The sequence below is a fragment of the Mauremys reevesii genome, linkage group 15, assembly GCF_016161935.1.
Source record: "Mauremys reevesii isolate NIE-2019 linkage group 15, ASM1616193v1, whole genome shotgun sequence".
Classification (NCBI taxonomy): domain Eukaryota; kingdom Metazoa; phylum Chordata; order Testudines; family Geoemydidae; genus Mauremys; species Mauremys reevesii.
Genome location: NC_052637.1, coordinates 38,522,554 through 38,542,458, shown reverse-complemented (window position 1 = coordinate 38,542,458; position 19,905 = coordinate 38,522,554). Strand labels below are relative to the sequence as shown.

The window sequence follows — 19,905 nt, the reverse complement described above, 5'->3', positions numbered from 1 at the left end:
TGGAATTCATCCTCCAAGGCTTGGTATTTCTAGCTGAAAGGAGTTTAGAAACAGGCCAAGAGCATCTGCAGGAACTCAACTAGGTTGAAAACAAAAATATGGAGGCTCTGCCAAAGGAGGCCAAGTGCCTCACAAACATTTATGCCTGTGTGAAGTGCCATTATCCCCATTTTACAGATGGGGAATGGAGCCACCGATAGATTACACTAAAGGTTGGCAGGAAGTCAGAGGTAGAGGGAACTGAACCTAGATCTCTCAGAGTCCCAGCCCAACCCTGTAACCACAAGAGCATCTTTCCTCTTTGTGGGAGTCAGCACGTAGACAATCGCTGCCCATGGCCAATCAGTGTTCCCTTATGCAATTCTTGGGGGATAGACATCAGGGGGCACATCAACCAAGCTGACTGACCCACAAGACAAGGCCAAGTTCAGCAACATAGTACCCATGCCTGCCTCTCTAAGTCACCCTGGCTTTGGTGGGGGAGTAGAAAAAGGACAGAAGCGAGTTCAGTGAGCCAGTGCAGCCAACCTCCCGAAAAAGGTGCTGGAAGTTTTTACTTGTGGGCGGGTTTGCAGAAACATATTTGCTGGTTATTTTGGTTCATAGTCTCAGCAGACGAAAGAAACCACGAGAGTCTTACCTATAATTTCCCTTTTTGCTCAGCTGCTCTTTAAAGTGCCCAAGTGTCAGGCTCTGGGCCTTTAACATCCTCCTATAGGGTATTTCTTCTCCACAGAAAAAATAAGTGACAACCAACTCGCTGGACTGGGAGGCATGAACCACTGGGAGTTTCTTTGGTTCTTTGTGACTGCAACAAAAAACAAAGCATGTTTCTTATTTGGAAACAAAGACTTCACTGAAATCCAATATTTCTACTATAGACAATGGCAACCAGATTGATGCCGGGTTCAATTTGAAAGCCCGATGCAATGAAAGCAAACGTACGTGCCATGTTTGTATAGCACTGAACACAACAGGGTCCTGGCCCGCTTCTAGGTGCTATGCTAATACAAATAATAAGAGGATCTCTAAGCAGCTGGGGCACATTCATGAACTATGCCTCAGAGCACACCTGTGCAATAGGGAACTGTTCCCATTTTATGGATGAGGGACAGAGATCACATGGTCTGCTGAGGATCAAAACAGGAACCCCCCAGTGGTTAGGGCTCTAACCATTATGCTAAACACATTCCCATTAAACCAGATTAACTATTGCATGTCTGGCCTTCAAAAGGTCACAAAGATAACTCGCACCATTTTCATTCATGCAAACTATATGGCAGAGAATAACAGTTTAGTGTTTTGTTCCAGGTATACACTCGTTAATGGGTGTTGCTGGAATTTCAAAGCCTGCCATTCAAAAACTGCTCAAAGCACTAAGATTACTTGTCCCGAATGCACAGGTAGCATTACTGTAGCCGTGAACAACCAGGCAAAAATAAAGCGGACCTTGATACTTGAAATGAGGAACACTTCTTAAAGAATAATAAAAAATTACTACATAACAAAATAGCAACAGTGCAGTGAATGCCATGTAGCTAAATCCAGAACTACTTCTAAGGCAATGTATACTTGGCATGTCAAAAGGTCACAAAGTGTTAGTCCACAGTAATGTAGTCTTCCTAATTTGTTCTAAGTCTTTGTAGAGTGGCTTCAGAAAAAAAAGCTCCTAGCAAAGACAGCTGGTGGATTTAAGGTCAACCAATTAAAAATGAAAGACTCTAGTCAGGTGGCTTAGTCTGGACTTCAAACATTGCTCATTGCTTAAGATGAAGAGGGTAAAAAAGAAAACTTTAATTATTTAGGCCATTTTAGACCTCTCTGTAGCAGGATTTCTTGTTAAAAGAACCATCCTGTAATTAGACTAATCCAATCTTTGTCCACTTTACAGGAATGCAAGTTAAAAAGAACCAGAAACAAGATTTGATTTTTTTTTTTGAGAGAGAACAAAAGTATGTTTGAAAGACTAAACTTCAGATATAAAAATATCTTCTAATTTCAAAGTGCCATCCATTTAATGCAAGTATAGTTAAAAGCCATGGAAATACACGTAATGTATATATGTACATACTCTTCTGTAGTTAGACTTGCATTGCAAAAAGGGGCATTTCCCCCCTGAACAGAAGATGAGTGGTTTCGATCCCTCTGCTGATTTGAGGTTGAACATCTGAAGTCGGGGGATAAACAAACAAAAAAATTAAATTAAAATACATCTTCTTAATTGAAGTCTTCTGTAGGCCATTAAGTTCCCTCTTTGCATCAAAACACTATCAAAAGGAAGGATTAAGAATACTATGGACTAATTTACCCTTCCATATCCAAATGCACAATAAACAACCTAATTCAACACTTGGTTTGTAGCTGAGTTGGTTCTAGACAACAAATGGGGATTGGTCCTGCTTTGAGCAGGGGGTTGGACTAGATGACCTCCTGAGGTCCCTTCCAACCCTGGTAGTCTATGATTCTCTGAAATGCTAACCATTGTGATAGTGAGAGGCAGAAGGTGGAAGTCAAACTATTGAGGACTGGGGGAAAACAAAAACAAAAAACAAAACAAAAACAATTCACCTTTGGAGCTTAAGTTACATTTTGTGGCAATGCCTCCCCTTCCTCACCTCCCGTTACAAATCTGGACCTCTTCCTACAGTGGAAGGCAAGGCTACATGCACATCACATAAAATTTCTAGCTACCTGGATGTCTACGGTTAGCTTGCTAAGTTCACCTGCCTGCCAGCCAGTAATGCCCCTTGGGAGATGGCGGGGAGCCTGCGGGAAGAAGGAAACAAGCAGCCTGAAATAAGGCTCCTCCTATAGAAAGCCATACTGGCGATTCACACCCATTCCCAGCAGGGGGCGTCTGCCTATCAGAGAGAACTAATAAAATGAGGCACTCAGGGCTGCAAAAGTTAAAGGAGACGTTTCACTCCCCTCCCCCGCCACCGCCATTCCAATTTGTAGTTACCTTTGTTTCGGAGGCTTGGACACTTCCGCTAGCCTGCGGCAGGCTTCCTCCAGCTGGGCGAGGGTGTTGGGTGGGGTCAGCGGGGGCATGGTGGGATCCTGGACAAACGGGTGGGCAGGCTGTGCCCCGCGTGGGTGATTGTTGTTCACCCACAGGTGGTGGCGGGCTGGGCGCTCACCGGGGATCCCTTTGGTGGACTCCAAATTGTAGGCCTTCTTTGTGCTCTGTGTGCTGGGGGGCGGAGTGGGGGGGAGAGAAGAGGAAAGGAACCGGCTTATAAAAGCTGGAAAATATGACTTCAATAGCAGCTCCTATTCTGCTCGCTCCCTCCCCAAAGTCTGTCATAACATGAAAAGGGTTTACTGCCAAAAACATGACATTTTTGTGGTTTTTCTGGTTCTGCAGAATGGCTTTTATATTAAACCGGAGGAGCAAAGAGTCTCATTTGTTTTTAGCGATTGTAAAAATAGACAGCCTATGTAATATATAAATATTTACCGGGAGCGATATTGCTGTAGACAGCTGTATATTTACCTATGAGGCTTGTGCTTATTTTGTCTCTCGCTCTCCAGCATCCACTGCCAGACGTTCTGCGACCGATCCGCCTCGCCCCCAGGTAGCTGGAGCCCGGGCACTGCGGATAGCCCTGCTTCCCCGGCCGGCAGGGCGACGCCATCCATTCCTTTGCCATTCCTCTTCGTCAGCGTGCCGGTTTTGCTAAGGATGAGACACCGGGGGACAGGATTCCCCGCCCCCAGCAGGCACCGTTAATATTCTGAGCTCGTGTCACGACCACATTTCAATGGACCTGTTTTTCAGGGGCTAATTCCACCTGGTTTTCTAAATCAATCCCACCTGCCTCTTACTGAAAAATACATTTTAAAAGGGCAAGTAGCTCCTATGGAGAAACTCCTGTAACTTACCCAAACTGCTCCAGCAGGAGCTCCGTCCCTTTTGAGTGGCTCTTGCATTTTGAATAGCAGTTGGAGTCGCTGCCCCCAGGACAGAAGCACTGGACCCGCTGTGCTGCCTCGGCTTCTATCTGCTCTTTCGTCTTGGGGATGGTGTGGTGGTGGATGTAGTGGTGGTGGACGTGCTTGGTGGTCTGCTTGGTGATAAATCCTTTACTGATGAGGGTGCAGGCAGCGGGCGACGCCGTGCTTGGCTGTGGCTTGCCCCCTGGGAGGCGGTCCGGGGAGTGGGAGCGGGGGCTGTGCCGTCCCATGCCGGGTGACTGGCAGCCGGGAGTCTTCAGCACGCGCGATAGATGGTCATCCAGGATCGCCTGCGGGTCCTCCTCGTAGCTGCCGGAGGGCAGGAGAGTGAGCGGGTGCTGCTGATGCGGAGCGGTTGCTGCCTCCCGATTGGTCTGCGTGTTAGCAGGTAGCTCTGATCCCTCCTTCTCTTCTTCCTTGAAGGTGCAACATTAGTAAGAACTAACTAAAAAAAGCACAGGGCGCCAGCTGCACTGGAACAGGGGCTCTTCCCACTAGGCTAGCAGGGAAAGCAAAGCTTGCATTGCTGCTGGACAGTGGACACACAGGACAGATCATTAAAGCATGCAACAGACAGCTTACAAAGGAAAGCGGTCTTCCCTTACACTAAGTGCAGACAGGCTATGCCACTCCCTCCCACCCCCAAGAAAGATGTCAGATCAGCAGGCTCCAAGCACCGCACCGGCGCCAGAGGGGTTAATCCGCCTACCTCTTTGATTTGCTGTAGCCTCTCCTCCAGACTATCCATCGTTTCTTGCTCTTGCTTCAGCTTTTCCAACCGGGATATCAGTTCAGCAGCAAAGGTAGCTGGTTCCACAGGGGTCATTTCCTTAGGAAGACGGTGGGTTCTCTACATAGAGCAGGGACAAAGGGGACGAGTCATGGTTAGCAGGCAGTGCAAGCTGCAGAAGCTTAGCTGGAGCAGCATTTCTAGCCCCACTATGCTTGATGTGTCTCCATGTTTGGATGAAGAGACTACCGCAAGTAGGCATCGCCTGCTCTGGATTTTTATGAGCTAGTGCTGTGGCCTCATGGAGTGACATCCTTCCCACTAGCGTTTGCCTTCGGCAGGAGCAGTTGGTCGCACTCCGAGGAACCCCGCTTGTTCTCTCTGTAGTACAACCAGCCCATCAGTAGCTACTCTGAAGTAGAAAATCTTCAAAGACTGTTGTCAAACATCAAAAAAAAAAAAAACCCTCTGAGGTGGGAGGGAGAGCCTTTAACTGAAGGAATAAAGTGAGTATAAACAGAAAGGAGTTGGAAATTAAAAAAAATAAGATGGGGGAGAAAAAGGGAGAAAAAAAAAAGTCAAACAGTTGCAGATCAGAGAAGTGCTGGTAATTTATTTCCTGGCTACACACTGGGCACCTTTGAGGTAGTGTTGTCTCAACAGTGTCCTAGATCTCCCTCCCTCCCTCCCCCAATCTCTTTGTACAGAAAATGAAGAAAGCTGCTGCAGGCTAGTAGTGGTACACTGCTGAGCTTGGCTGCCTCAAGCAGATCTATCAAGGGAAAAAGGGAACATCTCCAAATCAAGTGCAGAATATAAAAAGGCAAACGAGAATTTCTGCCAAAAGAAGCAAACGGGAGAAAAGAAAGAGAAACCACCCACCAGAGTTCTTCCTCCTCCTTCCTGTCATCTTCTCCCCCCAAAGACACCCCACTCTTTGCCCTCACCCCTAGTTTCCCTCTGCCCCCCCCTTTTTTTTTTGAAGCAGAAAGCTGAACTGCCAACTCTTTCACGTACTACCCACCAGATGAGGCAGGGCCTCTCTCCGACAACCACTTAGCTCCAGAAATGATGTGAGGGTAGAAAAAGGCCACTCTGCTGGAAATTGTCACTCTTACACAAGCCAGCTCTATTCAGTCCCTGATCAAAGCACTGCCTTACAGAGAAAGTCGATTTGCACGCCCTGGGACAAAATAATCTAATTTACAAGCTCAGGCTACACAACTTTCTTTATAGAAGGGGGTGAAGAACACCCTCCCTTCCAAAAAATAAAATCCCTATTCAATCCAACATATTCCACCCCCCCACACTCCCCGAAACAGTATCTAAAATGTCTTGCTGCTTAAGAAAGAAGAAAGAGGAATTTTGGAATATTAATCTCAAGACAAGATATGTTTCTACTTGTCTGTGTAAACAGTTTATTCACTGCAAGAACCAGCAGCACCTTCCTGAAGTCTGCACTGAATCAACAAGTCAATGAGTTAGTTTTCAGGAGCAACACAACTAGAAGAACTGGATTTCCTCAAAACCAAGGCAGATAAAGTTGTTTTATTATTATTGTTAGAAGGCACATACTGGCTACCAATTTCTCTCTTTTGGGAAGCTAGTAAATCCTTGAAGTCTTGGGGGAGTACAGGAAAAGCAAAACCCCACCCTCATCAGAGCACAGAGGGTGTGAAAGTGGTGGTGGTGGTGGGGGATAAGATTTAGACAGGAAGGACCCATGCAGCCATGTTCATGTCTATACAACCAACCAGATGGGGTGCTCCCAGCTTGAACCTAGAAGGTGAGCTCTACTCAACGATCCAGAGAAAGGCAAAAAACCTTACACAGAACCCAACCAGTGACCAAAGCAACCCTATGCAAGCAAACTTTTCAGGAGGGTTTTAAGCTGATGTTTGGGGTTTATATGTTTACAGAATAAGCCCAAAGACCTCAAGCCAATGGCAGTTAAGAATAATAAGCTGGGTCCTCTGGGTTTCTGTAGCTCTACTGACTCCAGCTGAAGAGCTGACCCTTCTATTAGCTTCTCTTCTTGAAGCTGTCTATCTTTGTATTCAAAGACAAAAGGATGCAACAAGCTGATGAGAAGGAAGCCATTTTCCTCCTTTCCCTGTAAACCTGCAATGATTTTGCCCAGTCTCTTCCAGGTGTTGCAATGTCTAGCATTATTAGAGGGCCTTCTCTCCAGCCATTTTTCAGAGGACTCTGCATCAGACTTACCGGAAAATGAGGTAGAGAAACTTGACCATTGGCCTTAACGCTACGATGCATTTCCCTCTGGAGCTGCTTCTTGCTCCCAAGTCTATAAGGAGGGATTCCATCTCTGCAAATGGAAAGACAAGTCACAGTCAACCAGGATATCCTAGACCTATTTATTTCAACTTATTATGCTGTAAATCAATGGATCACTGCAAGTACTTTCCAAAACAGAAGACCGAATTCAAAATTATCTAATCATTTTACTGTTTCCAGCAAGCCCCTTCCATGTTCTTTGAAATAATCTAAACAGACTGAGGGGCCTGACTTTCAGAAGTCCTGAGCACTGAGGACTCCAACTGAAAGTCAGTAAAGTCTATGGATGTTTAATGCCTCTGAAAAAAGAAATCAAGCTTAAGTCACTAGGCCTGGATGTTCAGTAGCTGAGCAAGGGCTGCAGAGCAAGCTCTGGCCCCCTTCATGTAGGCATCTGAATATGGACAGATCCCTGCTGAGTCCCACTGACTTCAACAGGGCTCTGCCTGTACACAGCAGCTTACTGGACTGGGGCCTTCCAGTAATAGGTTTCACACACACACACACACGCACACTTCGTACACTTGTTTTGTATGTCACCATAGACTGTAGGGGGGGCTGTTAGGTCTAAAGCACTTCATAGATTGCCAACACTATGCAGATAAGAAAAGATGATAACGTTATTGGTCACAAAGCGCTCTCCCTCCCGGGTGGGACCCAAGATGCCTTTTCTGCCTTCGAGGGTGTCATGCACAACCCAGTAAAGTCACTACAAGGCGCAGCACCAGAACACAGGCCCCTAAAGCTATGGGGCATCATTCTTCTTCTTGGCTATGTCAGCCCATTGGGATAAAGCAATCAAACAAACAAAAAAAATCCCCAGACCAAGCGAGAAGAGCTATGAAAATTGCCATCAAGACAGCAGAAGCAGTAATTTTTCTCTAGCAACGAGGTAGGCTGTCATCTAGGCATGCAAAGATTTACCCACATTAGTATTAAGAATGTAAGAACAGCCACACTGGATCAGACCAAAGGTCCATCTAGCCCAGTATCCTGTCCTCTGACAGTGGCCAACACCAGATGCTTCCAGGGGAATGAACAGAACAAGTAATCATCAAGTGATCCATCCTATGTTGCCCATTCCCAGCTTTTGGGAAAGAGAGTTTAGGGACACTTCAGAGCATGGTTTTGCATCCTGGCTAATGGCCATTGATGGACTTATCCTCCATGAATAAATGAACTTTGAGCAGGGATAGTCCAGTGTTTGAAAAGCATGACTGCTAATCATGAGTTCTAGTCTCAGATTTCCCATAAATTTGAGGCGCAACCATAGTCTTTGTGCGCCAGTCTCTCCACCCCCTCAAATCCATAAGAGATAATACAGCACCATGTTGGATAGGGAGGTAACACCTGAGTATTAATATTTGTAGAGCACTCTGAAGTCCTTGGATGTAAGGATATATAGAAGGGTAGAATATAAACTCCACTCACAGCTATTATGCACTTCTCCCTTTCTGTATCATTTCCCCCCACACCCAAAAAAAACCCCACAACCCTCACATTGCTCCCTCTCTCACACACAAACCCCATTTTAAGATCCACCACCATTATGGTAGCATGGCACTTCCCACTCTCACAACAGTGAAAGGACTAAGGCCAAGATTTTTCCAAAAAGTGACCAGTGATTCTTTTCATGTGCAGGTGCATGCTTCAATGTTTGGGTGCCCAGCCTAAGACAATTTGAAGGGGCCACATTTTCAGAAAGTGCCAAGCATCCACCCCCAAGGGGATGGGGGGAGGGGGTACATGGTGGAAATCAGGCCCCATTATAGTTTCTTGAGCTGAGTACCCAAATGTTGAGGCACACAACCCCTAGTCATCTGTGAAAGTCTTGGCCTAGTGCTTTCGAAATTTCCATTACGAAGCAACTAATTCACAAGTGATATGGAGTAGCAAAGACTGAAGAAAAAAGTCAAACCAGTTTATTGTTTGAAACTTTGGAAAATCCAGACAGAACAGAGCATTAGCCAAGAGAAGAGATGTTTGGGGCAATGATTTAACAGGGTGGACAATCATCACTGGAGACGTTGGTTATGTCACAAGCAAAGTGAGTTTAGGGTGCTCAGTTCAGTTCCTAATGAAAATCTGCCTTCAATTCTGCCTCAGGTAGGTCTCTGCAGAAGAGCAGTAGCTCAGGCACAGAGCCCCATATGGGAACACACACTGGAGAATCACGCATAGCATCTGTCTGCACTGTTCCGTACCACGACCGGGGCGATCAGTCATTATCGCAAGCACTAAACATTTATGCTCATGATGAAAGAAGGGGCAATAAAAGTATGAAAATATCTATTGAACTTGGCTTCAAGGCCCTGCCCCTCACAACAACACATGAGTATGGATTGGGTTGTAGCCAGGTTGATCAGCAGTTATGGGGGCAGAGGGGGAAGGAGGTCAATGCTCATTACGTGGATTGGAGGAGAGGGATTTTGTTCTTTGAGGGTTACCAAGGTGAAGGTGTTTTAAATGAGACTTTGCATACAGAGAAATTAAAGACCCCCTGCATCTTTTCCACCAGGGTAAGACTGTCTGCCTTCGCATTATTTGACAGAAATTTCACCTTAAGCAGCATGTCAAGTATCCACCTGCCTAGGTTAGTACTGTACATAACACACACACAGAAGCCTGCGGAAACACTAACCCAAATGCAACAGAATGGATGGAGGGGACAGGAGGGGAGGCGAGGCAGAAGAGACGCCTGCCCTGCAACATCGCTGCCTGAAGCACACGAGTTCAGGGCTCCAATGACTGAGAGGGGATAGCCAAGGGAGGGAAAAGAACCACTGCCTATAGCATTGCTCCCCTCCAAAATCAGCAGAAATAGACATCCTGAACAGCTCACCCCAGTCCTGCTTATCTTGGCCACAGCATTCTGTGGCAAGGGCTAGGACAGTTCTGCTGCCAGTCCCTTCCACGTCTGGCGGATCCCTCCAAAACACTCCGTGCTCCAGCTTTGGGGACTACAGGCTTTAGAGGCCAGACCTCCAGCTCCATCCATGGGGGCAGTAATGGGAGGATGTGATGGAAAGCAAGCTGCAATTTACAGAGTTGTGGTGCTTCCCACGGAGATGTAGCTCCTACCAAACTGGGATGATCTGCCTCATAGTAAAAAGGCATCTCTCACCTATCAGCCACAAAAGGTAGGACAGAATTTCCATCTCCATTTAGATATGCCTGGTTTGGGTTGGTTTAAAGTTAACCCCTTTCGTGTCATGTAAGAATTTTCAGTCAGCACCATTTTCAGTCAATAAGCAGCCAGGATTTTCCAAGCATGGTACATTTGTTCTTTCAAAGCAGCCCAGGCAGCTGTCAGACAACTGCCAACACTGGCTTGGAAACAAGCACATGAACCTCTCCAGCCACGGTCTGGCTCATTCAGAGCCGCAATGACATAACTGCAGGTGGAAGACAACAAAGGGGTGGGGCGTGGGGTGTATAGGTCATGGATAACTCCAGAAAAGGTACAGAAAAGATGACACCAACATGGGCTAGGGAGAAGGGGGCCCGATTCTCTCTTCAATGCAGTTACACAAGTCAGGATCAGCTCCTTGCTCATACAGCTTGTAACAAAGTACAAGACATTTCACAGAGATGGGAAAGTTACTTAGTAGCCTCGGGAGAGTCCGGCCTTCTATAGAAGGAAGAGACAATGTTGTCGTTGGTTTGATGTCTGCTTTTTAAATGTAGGCCTTCCACATAAAGTGAGGAACAGGGGATGATGCCAGGTTTAAGGGGGAAACAAGAGTGGCCAATCACTTATTACAGGCAAGACGTGCAGCTGGAGTTGAGGGTTTACAGCCAGCTTGGGTGCAATAAGAAAAAGATATTACAGAAAAATCTGAAGCTGAAATGCGTATAGGCCACAGTGACAACTAGAAAGTGCCTTTTATTTTAAAAGGTTAGGCTTTGCCAGATGTTATAGTGCATAGCACAGGATTACTATTTGGAGCGAGGAGGGGGTGTTGTGTTTTGTTTTTAAAAACAGGAGTTCCTCAAATAGGTCATTTCAATATAACCTTCTTCTCTTTCTTCAGCAGTAAACATTTGCACTCACATTTCTTGGCTACTAAAAGCTGTGGGCTGAAGAGCTACAGAGTTTAGGCACTAAATAGTATAGTTTAATTATAAACATTTCAGCTACCCAGCCTGGTGCTAAGCCAATCTCTTTCTGGGGGAAACACTAGTTTGAAATCTTCTTTCCAGTCAGCTGCCATTTAAACTGAGCCAATTATCTTAGCCTTTTGACTCAGATGTGCCTGACCTAACCTGAATGTAGTTTTACTGCTGCTTTGAAATATCAGACTCATGCGCATATGCATTCACTCCCATCTTCATTTGGCAACGGCTCTGAAACAAGCCTCTGATCTTGCCAACATCAAAAGCCTGGTTTGTAAGATAAGGTAATATTTGAAGTTCGCTCAGCAGCATTCCCCTGTGTCCAAAGTAAATCCATAAATAAGATATAAGCAAATTAAAAAAAAATCCTCTTTCCTCTTACCCCTCCCCCAATCAAGAAAGGGAAATTTGCATGATGCTTTGTGGCTATTATAAAATTAAATTTATACTTGACATTTAAAAAACAAAACTAAAACTTAAAAAAAACCACACAGGGTGTGTATTGTTTGGCAATTTTACCTATACCTGCAATTCAATAGAAGATTTTTTTATAAAATTCATGCCTCACTTTACTGGTATGACTGACATAGGCTTTTTGGGACAAATTCCGCTCTTCAGTTTACATCAGCATAAACAGAGAGTAACTCCACTAGGAGCTGATTTGCATTTACACTGGTTTAATAGTAAAAGCCTTGTGTGAAAGAGGGAGAGCTGCACACTTGCAGCAAGAAAAACACCACGACACAGCTTGCGACAATGGTGGGAATCCACGCAGCAGAACTTTTTGGAAACACTTCAGAATCTCTAGCAAAGTCCATTTTCTACGTAATCCAAGGCAGAGAAGAAAACTAATCCCAGACATTTTATGCATGTTGCATTACAATATTGGCAATAGCTGCTGACATTTCTGTAGAGGCAGTTTTACTTACATCAGGCCTTAGCTATGGTAATTTTGTAAGTTCAGATGTTCTACCGCCCCACACGCACACACGCGCGCGCACACACTCGAGAGAGAAAAATAAAATACCTCACACCCCCCCACCACTTCCAGTAGTCAGGCCATTCCCACCCCCACGGAGTAAGTATGGCTAGAGGGAAGATTCAGGGACTGGCTCAGTTTGTAGCAGGAACTATTACTTTCTAGGTTTCTCTCTTAACACCATGTAAACCTGCATTCTATTGAAATCCACACATGCCCCCTCTTCTCTCATTCTCCCCTGCCCCCCACCCCCCCAAAAAAACCTTGAAGCTCCCAGCAGTTTAATCAGCCAAGCTTCCCCAAGCTCCTCACAGTCTGCACTGGCTATTGTTATGGCAGGAAAAAACAGCCAGGCTCCTTTCATGCACTGCTTTATGGGGAGCTCCTATTCACTTGTTCAAGTAAATTTCAAAGCGGCCTGCTACCCTCTTATCCCCTCTAAGCTCCCCTAGACTAACAATAGGCTGAAAGCGATTCAGTTAAGCCTTTCATCCACCATGCACTTTATTTCTCACTCAGTGCTCTCATCTGTATAAGGCCCACAATTGGCATTGCTGTGAAGAGAGGGTATAATCCTAGCCCTGTGAATCCCAAGTGACCCTACATTGGGCCAGAAATGACTAACCCAATGAATGCTCTGTTGACACATGATCACATACAACTAGAGCCAGTAAGAAGAAATAAAGAAGTCACCCTATGATTCAGCTCTTTTATTTAATGCCAATATTGTTCAATAAGAGAATCCGGTGGGATAACAAGCTATTTTTTCCATAATATCAGTTCAAAACACACACGTGCATTTAAAAAAAAATACAAAAAAACCCGCATCTGATGGTGCATCTAGGATGTTTTGTAAAAAACCTGCTCCGTTTTCCATTAAAGCACGTGTACATCATCAGGCAGCAGACCGGTGACTTTAAAAAGCCAGCAAGCAGATCTTTGGGGAGAAAACATATCCACTATACACATCCAACAGAGACATTGAAGGAGTTGCATTTATGAGATTAAGGCCTTGAACACACTACTTTATTTAACAAACACCTTTTCCAGAGGACTTGGTCCATTTCGGTGGCGTGACCTGCACTTAATTATAATTCCTTTCATCAAAGGATCTCAAAGAGCTTTACACATATTAATGAATTAAGTCTCAGTACACCCCCCATGCGGAAGGAAAAGTGTCACTATCCCCATTTTAGAAGTTAAGCAACTTGTCCAAGGTTATACAGCCAGTTGTGGCAGAGCCCAGATCTCATGATTCTCAAGCTTGGTCTTTAATCACAGGACCATCCTTCCTCTCCTCTACAGGCTCTTAAGACTCTTGACATTTTAATCCATAAAGCTCCATTCAAACAATTCTCTGAAAGATCATAATGTGCAGTAACCTTCAGGTCAGTAACCCTGTTAGTGTTGATTCTGACTATTACAGAAAGCAATTCCTGTAGAAAGTTGTGTGTTGTTTTTTTTAAATGACAAATCAAATACTATTGGAGGCTTGGCCTTCAAATAAAAAGGTGTGATGAACTATAAACATATTCCATGTGTTAGTAGCAGTGTTTCTATTTTATTCTTTCAGCATATGGGAGAACACACATTTGCTCAGTTGAGGATTAAAATGAGAATTGTTGAAAAGTGGCAAAAAAAAAAAAAAAAAAAAAAAGAAGATCCACCCACCATGGTTACTGCAGCCAATATCTGTGACATGAGTAAATAGCAGAGCGATCAGCAATACTTCTGGATGGCTTAAGATGCCTTCCAGTGATTTCATCCAATGGAAAAAGCAGAAGCCGTATTAAAATGATAGAACAGTCATGCTGGCAAGTCATTGTGGTACATCAGCACAGGTAGTTTTCAAGAGGTAAATTCCAAAAGGACTTTGCTAAAGTGGAATACTTACACGCTACTGTCCGTCATTGACATGGAATCATCAGTCAGGGCATCACTAGATATTTCGCTATCATTTGCGCTAGTTGCTGGGGCAAAAACATAGCCAGAATTCACATGGTATGGGTTAATAGGATCGTTCCTCTTGAATGACCTAGGGACAAGCAAAATAGTGGTCACGTTATTTTTACATCTGAAAAAAAAAAGTACAGAAGGTAAATGTCATACTCATGGTAGGTGTGTACGTAAGACACAACAAATGTCTTTAAAAAACCTATCCATCCGCTGTTTTATATCCAATAGACACTCAGAATGCTTCTGTTCTCACAGTCCACAAGTTTATCTTGACAGTGAACACACAGAGTTAAGATGGACCCAGAACTACACAGTCACCAACCATTCTCTACATAAACCGCAACATCAAGCTGGTGGCTGAGCACTCTGGACAAGATTTTCAAATGCACCTAGGGGAATTGGGACTCTAAGGATATGTCTACACTGCAGTAAAAAGCCCCAGCATTGAGTCTCAGGGGCTTTGGCTGCAGGGATAAAAATAGCAGAGTAGACATTCAGGCTTGGGCTGTAGCCCGAGCTCTGAGACATCAACCCCCTTGTAGAGTTTCAGGGCCTGGGCTCCATGCCGCACGTCTACACTGCAATTTTTAGCTCTGAAGCCCCACAAGCCCGAATCAACTGATCCAGGCCAGCCTCAGCCATGCTGCAGGTCTTTTATTGCTGTGTAGACATACCCAACATCCCATTTTCAAAAGTGAATTGAGGCCTGATTTTTAATGGTATTGAGGTGCCTAGAGATATAGTTAGGCACCTACTGGGATTTTCAAAAGAATGCTTCTGAAAATCTCAGAAGCACCTAAATACCTTTAAAAATCTGGCCCTTAGAGCACAGAAAGTCATTAGGGCTTGAGCTAATACCCAAGTCTCTTCTGAAAATAGGATTTAGGTGCTTTTGAAAATGTTACCACCTCTCCTTTCAGGCACCATAGAGAACTGACTGCAACCACTGACAAGCTTTAGAATTACTAATAAATAATAAGCATTTATACAAGCCAGCTTAACAATATGATCTCAAACTGCTTTTACAAAGATGAGTGCCCTGGCGGTGCCCACTTTAAAAAGAGGGAAACTACAAAGCCAGTTTTCAAGAGAACTTTAACTTTTAGTGACACCTCGAGGTGCCTAGGAGTTCTGTGTGCTCAGTGCCAATTAAGATCAATGCACCTTAGGGGAGGGATGGAAAAAAAAAAAACAGCCTTAGGTGTCTCAAGTTGGGTATCCAAGAATGGAGAAATCAAGAATTAGCAGACACTTCTGTAAAGTCTGACCTACCCCAGGTGCCCTGACCCACCCCAGGTGCCCTGACCCCCTAACCACTGGACAATGTTTAGGTCAAAATGATTCCAAGTTTTAAGAGTGTAAATTCATTTACAAATCTTTCAATCTGTGGTAAGTGGTCTGTGCCAAGGGGTTTTCGGAGGTATACTTGTTTATATATAAATGCAGGTCTTGGCTGTTAAGCTTTTGAGTTTGTGTATCAAAGCAGAACCTCATTATCTGATAAGGTCTGCTGATTTTAATAATTAGGGTCACTTACACAGCACTTGGGGCCTCAGGAACAGGATAGCATGCTCTGCAGGTTTTTAAATGGTCTTTCAAACTCCCCACCCCAACCCTTCTGGGATTGGATGAGGCCAGCTTGATTTAAGTGAGCAGCACAGCTGCCTTAATGGAAAGCGGCACTTCTCCTCCTGCTAGTATCTCTAGTTCCTTTGTTTCATCCGCCCCAGTTACCCACTTTCGACCTCTTCAGTGGTCTTAATTCAGTTCTCTCACAAACAACAAGTTTTCCCTACTCCCCTGCTGTGGTGCATTCCTCTGTTTCACTAGCAAGGGGGAAAAACCATGAGCCTTCCCAAAGGCTGGGGGAGGGAAGATGGGCCTCTTTGGTATGAGAGCCCTACTGCAAACAGCATGACTGAAGTTCCCCCCCCAGTTTCAGGCTTGAGCTTTGCTGGAGGCCTTGTTGCAGAGAGTCAGGTATTTAAGCACAGCTGGGATTACATTCTTTTCCAAAGCTTGCTAAGTCAGTTCAATGGGAAGATCAAGACTTTTTTTAAGTGAAAAAAAAGAGATGATAGTAAGGAATGCCACAGGAAAGAAGTCAAGTCTTAAAAAGATAAATTAATTCCACATGCTGATGAAAGCCAAGTTACCCTATCACCAAAAAAAAGTGTCCTTTTAAAATAATACAACCCTCTTGCTAATACAAGTCGGCTTGTAAGGTTCCAGTGACATTCTTTAGGCCACTGCTAGTTTTTGGTAGCTCACAGAAAGGCTGAAGCCTCTACTTTTTATCACTCTACTGGAAACTGTTTAATGTCTTGCTTCTACAAAACCCAGACCCATTAGGCTTATTATTGTAAAGTATTCGGTTTCAAGATGTTCACCATATGTACTGAAGCAATCCTGCTTTTAAGTGAGTCTTAAGTACCGTCCTTTTATTTCATGTTCAGTGTTGCTATTTAATCATGCTAATACAGAAGCAATTAATCATTTGATAGTTTATGCTGCAACCCTATTAAAAAAAACCAGTAGTGCTATCTAATCACTTAATAGAAAGATGGCTCAGTGTGTATAAAATACCTTCTTCATCTCTCTAAATTCAGCTTTTAATCTACCCTATGTGAATAAAGTTTAACTCATTGATGAGTACTGTACTCCAAAACCAACCCTTCCTCCCCCCACAGAGATCATTATAACTTGCACAGTGGTTCAGTAAGAATGTCACCTCTCAGAACCTGATTAACTTAAAAAACACACATACTTTTACTTTGTCTTTAATCATCTTATTAAAAAAAAAGGCAGAAAAAGATTCAGAGTAGCCCCATATAGAAATTCCCACATACTTCAAGAAAACTGATTAGGGCTGGGGGTTTTTTTGGTTTTTTTTATGATTAACTTTTTAAAAACTTGACCACACTACAGTAATTGCACCCATATGCATCACATTGCCTTCAAGGATTTTAAATTCCTATGGAAAGTGGAGTTCTCTGATGCAGATTCTGCACATACACAAAAATCTTCAAACTCAATATGCAAAGTGTCTTCAGCTGTCAGGTAGCAGTTGCTCTGGAGCATCAAGGAGAACGACTGATGTTTCTCAGACTATTCTTATCTCTTATCTTGATGAGATGACACACAGCATGTAGCTCTCTATACATTATGTTAGGCAATGGGTAAAAATCACAGAGGGATTACAGTGCAGCTAGAATGTATGGGGCTCTTTTCTGGATCCCTGTTATAACAATGCAATTTAGGAGCATTTTTGGCATGGGTGCTGGAACCAGGGGTGCTGCAGCACACCCGCAATTGCAGTGGTTTCCATCATGTACAGGCAGTTTGGTTTAATGACTCTCAGCACTCCCACTATACACACTGTTCCAGCACCCCTGATTTTTGGTGAGGACACACACAGTCAACCTATGGCTCTCTGAAATAAAAAGCAACCTGGCAGTTTAAGCCAAAGACTTACATGCTGAGAAATAAATCCTCAAGCAGCATTTTTTTCCCAAGGCAAGACTAAAGCTTACTAAATATTTTACTGAGACACAAACATCACTGCACAACAGGGGTAACGTAAAAATATAGCAAAACGATGTTAATCACAGCCTCCATGCTCTAACTGTGGAACACTGCTTCAAGCATAGCTTTACAATGGCATCATTTACTTTGATAATTGAAGCCAAACTTGGTTCCAATAACTTCACACAAAATGAGCTCCATCAGCAAGTTCTTTCAAAGGACAGGAAGCACTTTGAGCCAGCAGAGGGCCATCTGCTAGCCCCAACTTATTTAAAGCAAGGCCAGTGTCAGTGATGTTAGAACAGAGAACATAATGGGAGGCAGATGAGTCCACCTTGGACTGAATAAAAATATATTATAAAAGCTGCACTCTAAAGTTCCATGTACATAAAACACATGCATGATACACTCAGAACCAAATATAAATAATGGTCAGATTCCATTTTACATTCCTGGGCCCAGCACAAACTCAATGGTTTGAGGGTGGCAGTCTCACAAAAACCATTAGACACACATCTAATACTTTAAAAAAAAAAAGTGTTTCAGGGGAGGGGGAAATTTGAAACAAGCTCAAAGTATTTATTATACATCAGGAGCCCACATATATAACCAATACTTAATACACACCAAATTCCCTTTTTTTCCCTCTCCAGACTCTAATCCTATATTTTGTCTTATTATTTATACTTAAATTGCAATTTATTAGAAGATAGTGGCTGATGTAGGCAGTTAGTCTGTGTAGTGCTTTGAATCGTACACACGCCAGGATGGAGGTGTGGTTTGGCCATCACTCAGTGAAGACTCTTCTTTATCAAGCTCCAGTTCCAATCCTAAATGCAGTGAATAGTGATACACAACTCATCCATGCACCCCTTAGCTATCAGCTGGCGGGCGCACACACACCTTTGAACAAGGATAACTTGGAGAGAGGGAGGGAAACCGGTTTCCTGGCCTTTGGGTTGAGAAGAATCTCAGCTTGACCTCCCTCTCTGTATTCTCCATGGAGTCAAGAGATCTTGATTCAAAAAGCTATTGAAAATGCAAGAGAAGGTGATCAAAGCACATTGCACCACCTGACCTCCTGGGGGCAGATTTGACATCTAAGTAGCAAAAAAAAAAAGCTTCACTTGAAAGAGCTGCAATCTCAAGGCATGATGGCCATCAGTACTCCAGGCCAGGAAGGCAACACTAGTCATGGTTGTGGAAAAGTTCTCTTGAGCCAGAAGCAACTGGTAGAATGTAAAATCCATTCCCAACTGGGCACAGAATTCCAATGAAGACCAAAAGATAACAGAACATCACAACTCATCACTGTTTAGTCCTGGAGAACAGCAGACTGTTGAGCTAGGACACTCCTGCAAGAGGGTGAGGCTCACAGCACTGGTAAGTCCCCACAAATTGGCTGCCAGTTAGGCCCTCAGATCATTACAACCCCTTCCCTCTTCACTTAAAAAGCTGGTCTCAAGAAGAGACAAGGGGCCAAATACTGCTGTCAGTGAAACTGTTGTAAGATGGAGACTAACTCCATAGATGTCAGAAGAGTCGCTCCAAATTTACAAAAATAACAGGAGTACTAGTGGCACTTTAGAGACTAACCAGTTAACACAGGTGTCAGAGAAGAATTAACCCCACAGTCCCTGGATCCACTTTGATCACCACAGCCACGCTGTTGCAGCCTCTCTGAAGGGCAGGAAAGGAGCAGAGAGATGCACTACAATCACCCTCCTCTAAGAGGCAGAATACAACTGAAATAGAAGCCTGAAGCCCTTTGATGTCCATGAATCACAGAAACTGCTCTCAAAATTCCTGTAAACCAGATGTCAAACACTCACCACACTGAGAAACAAACTCCGTGCATCTGTGCTAGCAGACAGAGCATACAACTGAAAACAGATCACTCTGCCCCAGATCTTTACTCAACAATTCACATAAATGGAAAGGCTGGTGGAAGAAGGGGCTGGGGAGGGAAAATAGGTTTTCAGAAGACAATTTTACTCATTTGGAATATGATCATGGTCATTTTGTAAGGGGCTACTTGCCCCCTCACGCCACCTTTTCAACAAAGCATCCAGCAAAATGAAGGGCTCAGTATCACAGAAATCTCTCTGCCTAAGTGCATAATGAAGACTTTGCCTCTGGTATTGCATAACAGACACTACACACTCTGAACTTGGCATTAAGACATAGATCCAGCTTTTAATAAGTTTAACTTCAAGCACACTGCCAATAAGAGAATACCAGACCTACTATAACCCTAAATACATGATGCTAAGATCTTATGCTCTTGTATACACTGACTCAAAGCCATCTGGAATGGCTTTGACATGATACCAATAATGAATGTGAT

The 19,905-nt window shown here is 44.0% G+C and overlaps 1 protein-coding gene across 4 annotated transcripts in view; it reads right to left on the bottom strand.

Annotated features, from left to right (window-relative positions):
* The window catches only part of AXIN2 (axin 2), a 28,082-nt gene that overhangs the window by 4,070 nt on the left and 4,107 nt on the right, over positions 1–19,905 (bottom strand). For all 4 annotated transcript variants that reach the window (XM_039502365.1, XM_039502363.1, XM_039502364.1 and 1 more), the window contains 8 exons: positions 13,972–14,112; positions 6,911–7,013; positions 4,667–4,807; positions 3,886–4,373; positions 3,497–3,679; positions 2,963–3,193; positions 2,072–2,167; positions 641–808 (listed from right to left, as the gene is read on the bottom strand). In XM_039502365.1, coding sequence (XP_039358299.1) covers positions 641–808; positions 2,072–2,167; positions 2,963–3,193; positions 3,497–3,679; positions 3,886–4,373; positions 4,667–4,807; positions 6,911–7,013; positions 13,972–14,112 — 1,551 coding nt within the window. The remainder of the gene's footprint in view (positions 1–640; positions 809–2,071; positions 2,168–2,962; positions 3,194–3,496; positions 3,680–3,885; positions 4,374–4,666; positions 4,808–6,910; positions 7,014–13,971; positions 14,113–19,905) is intronic.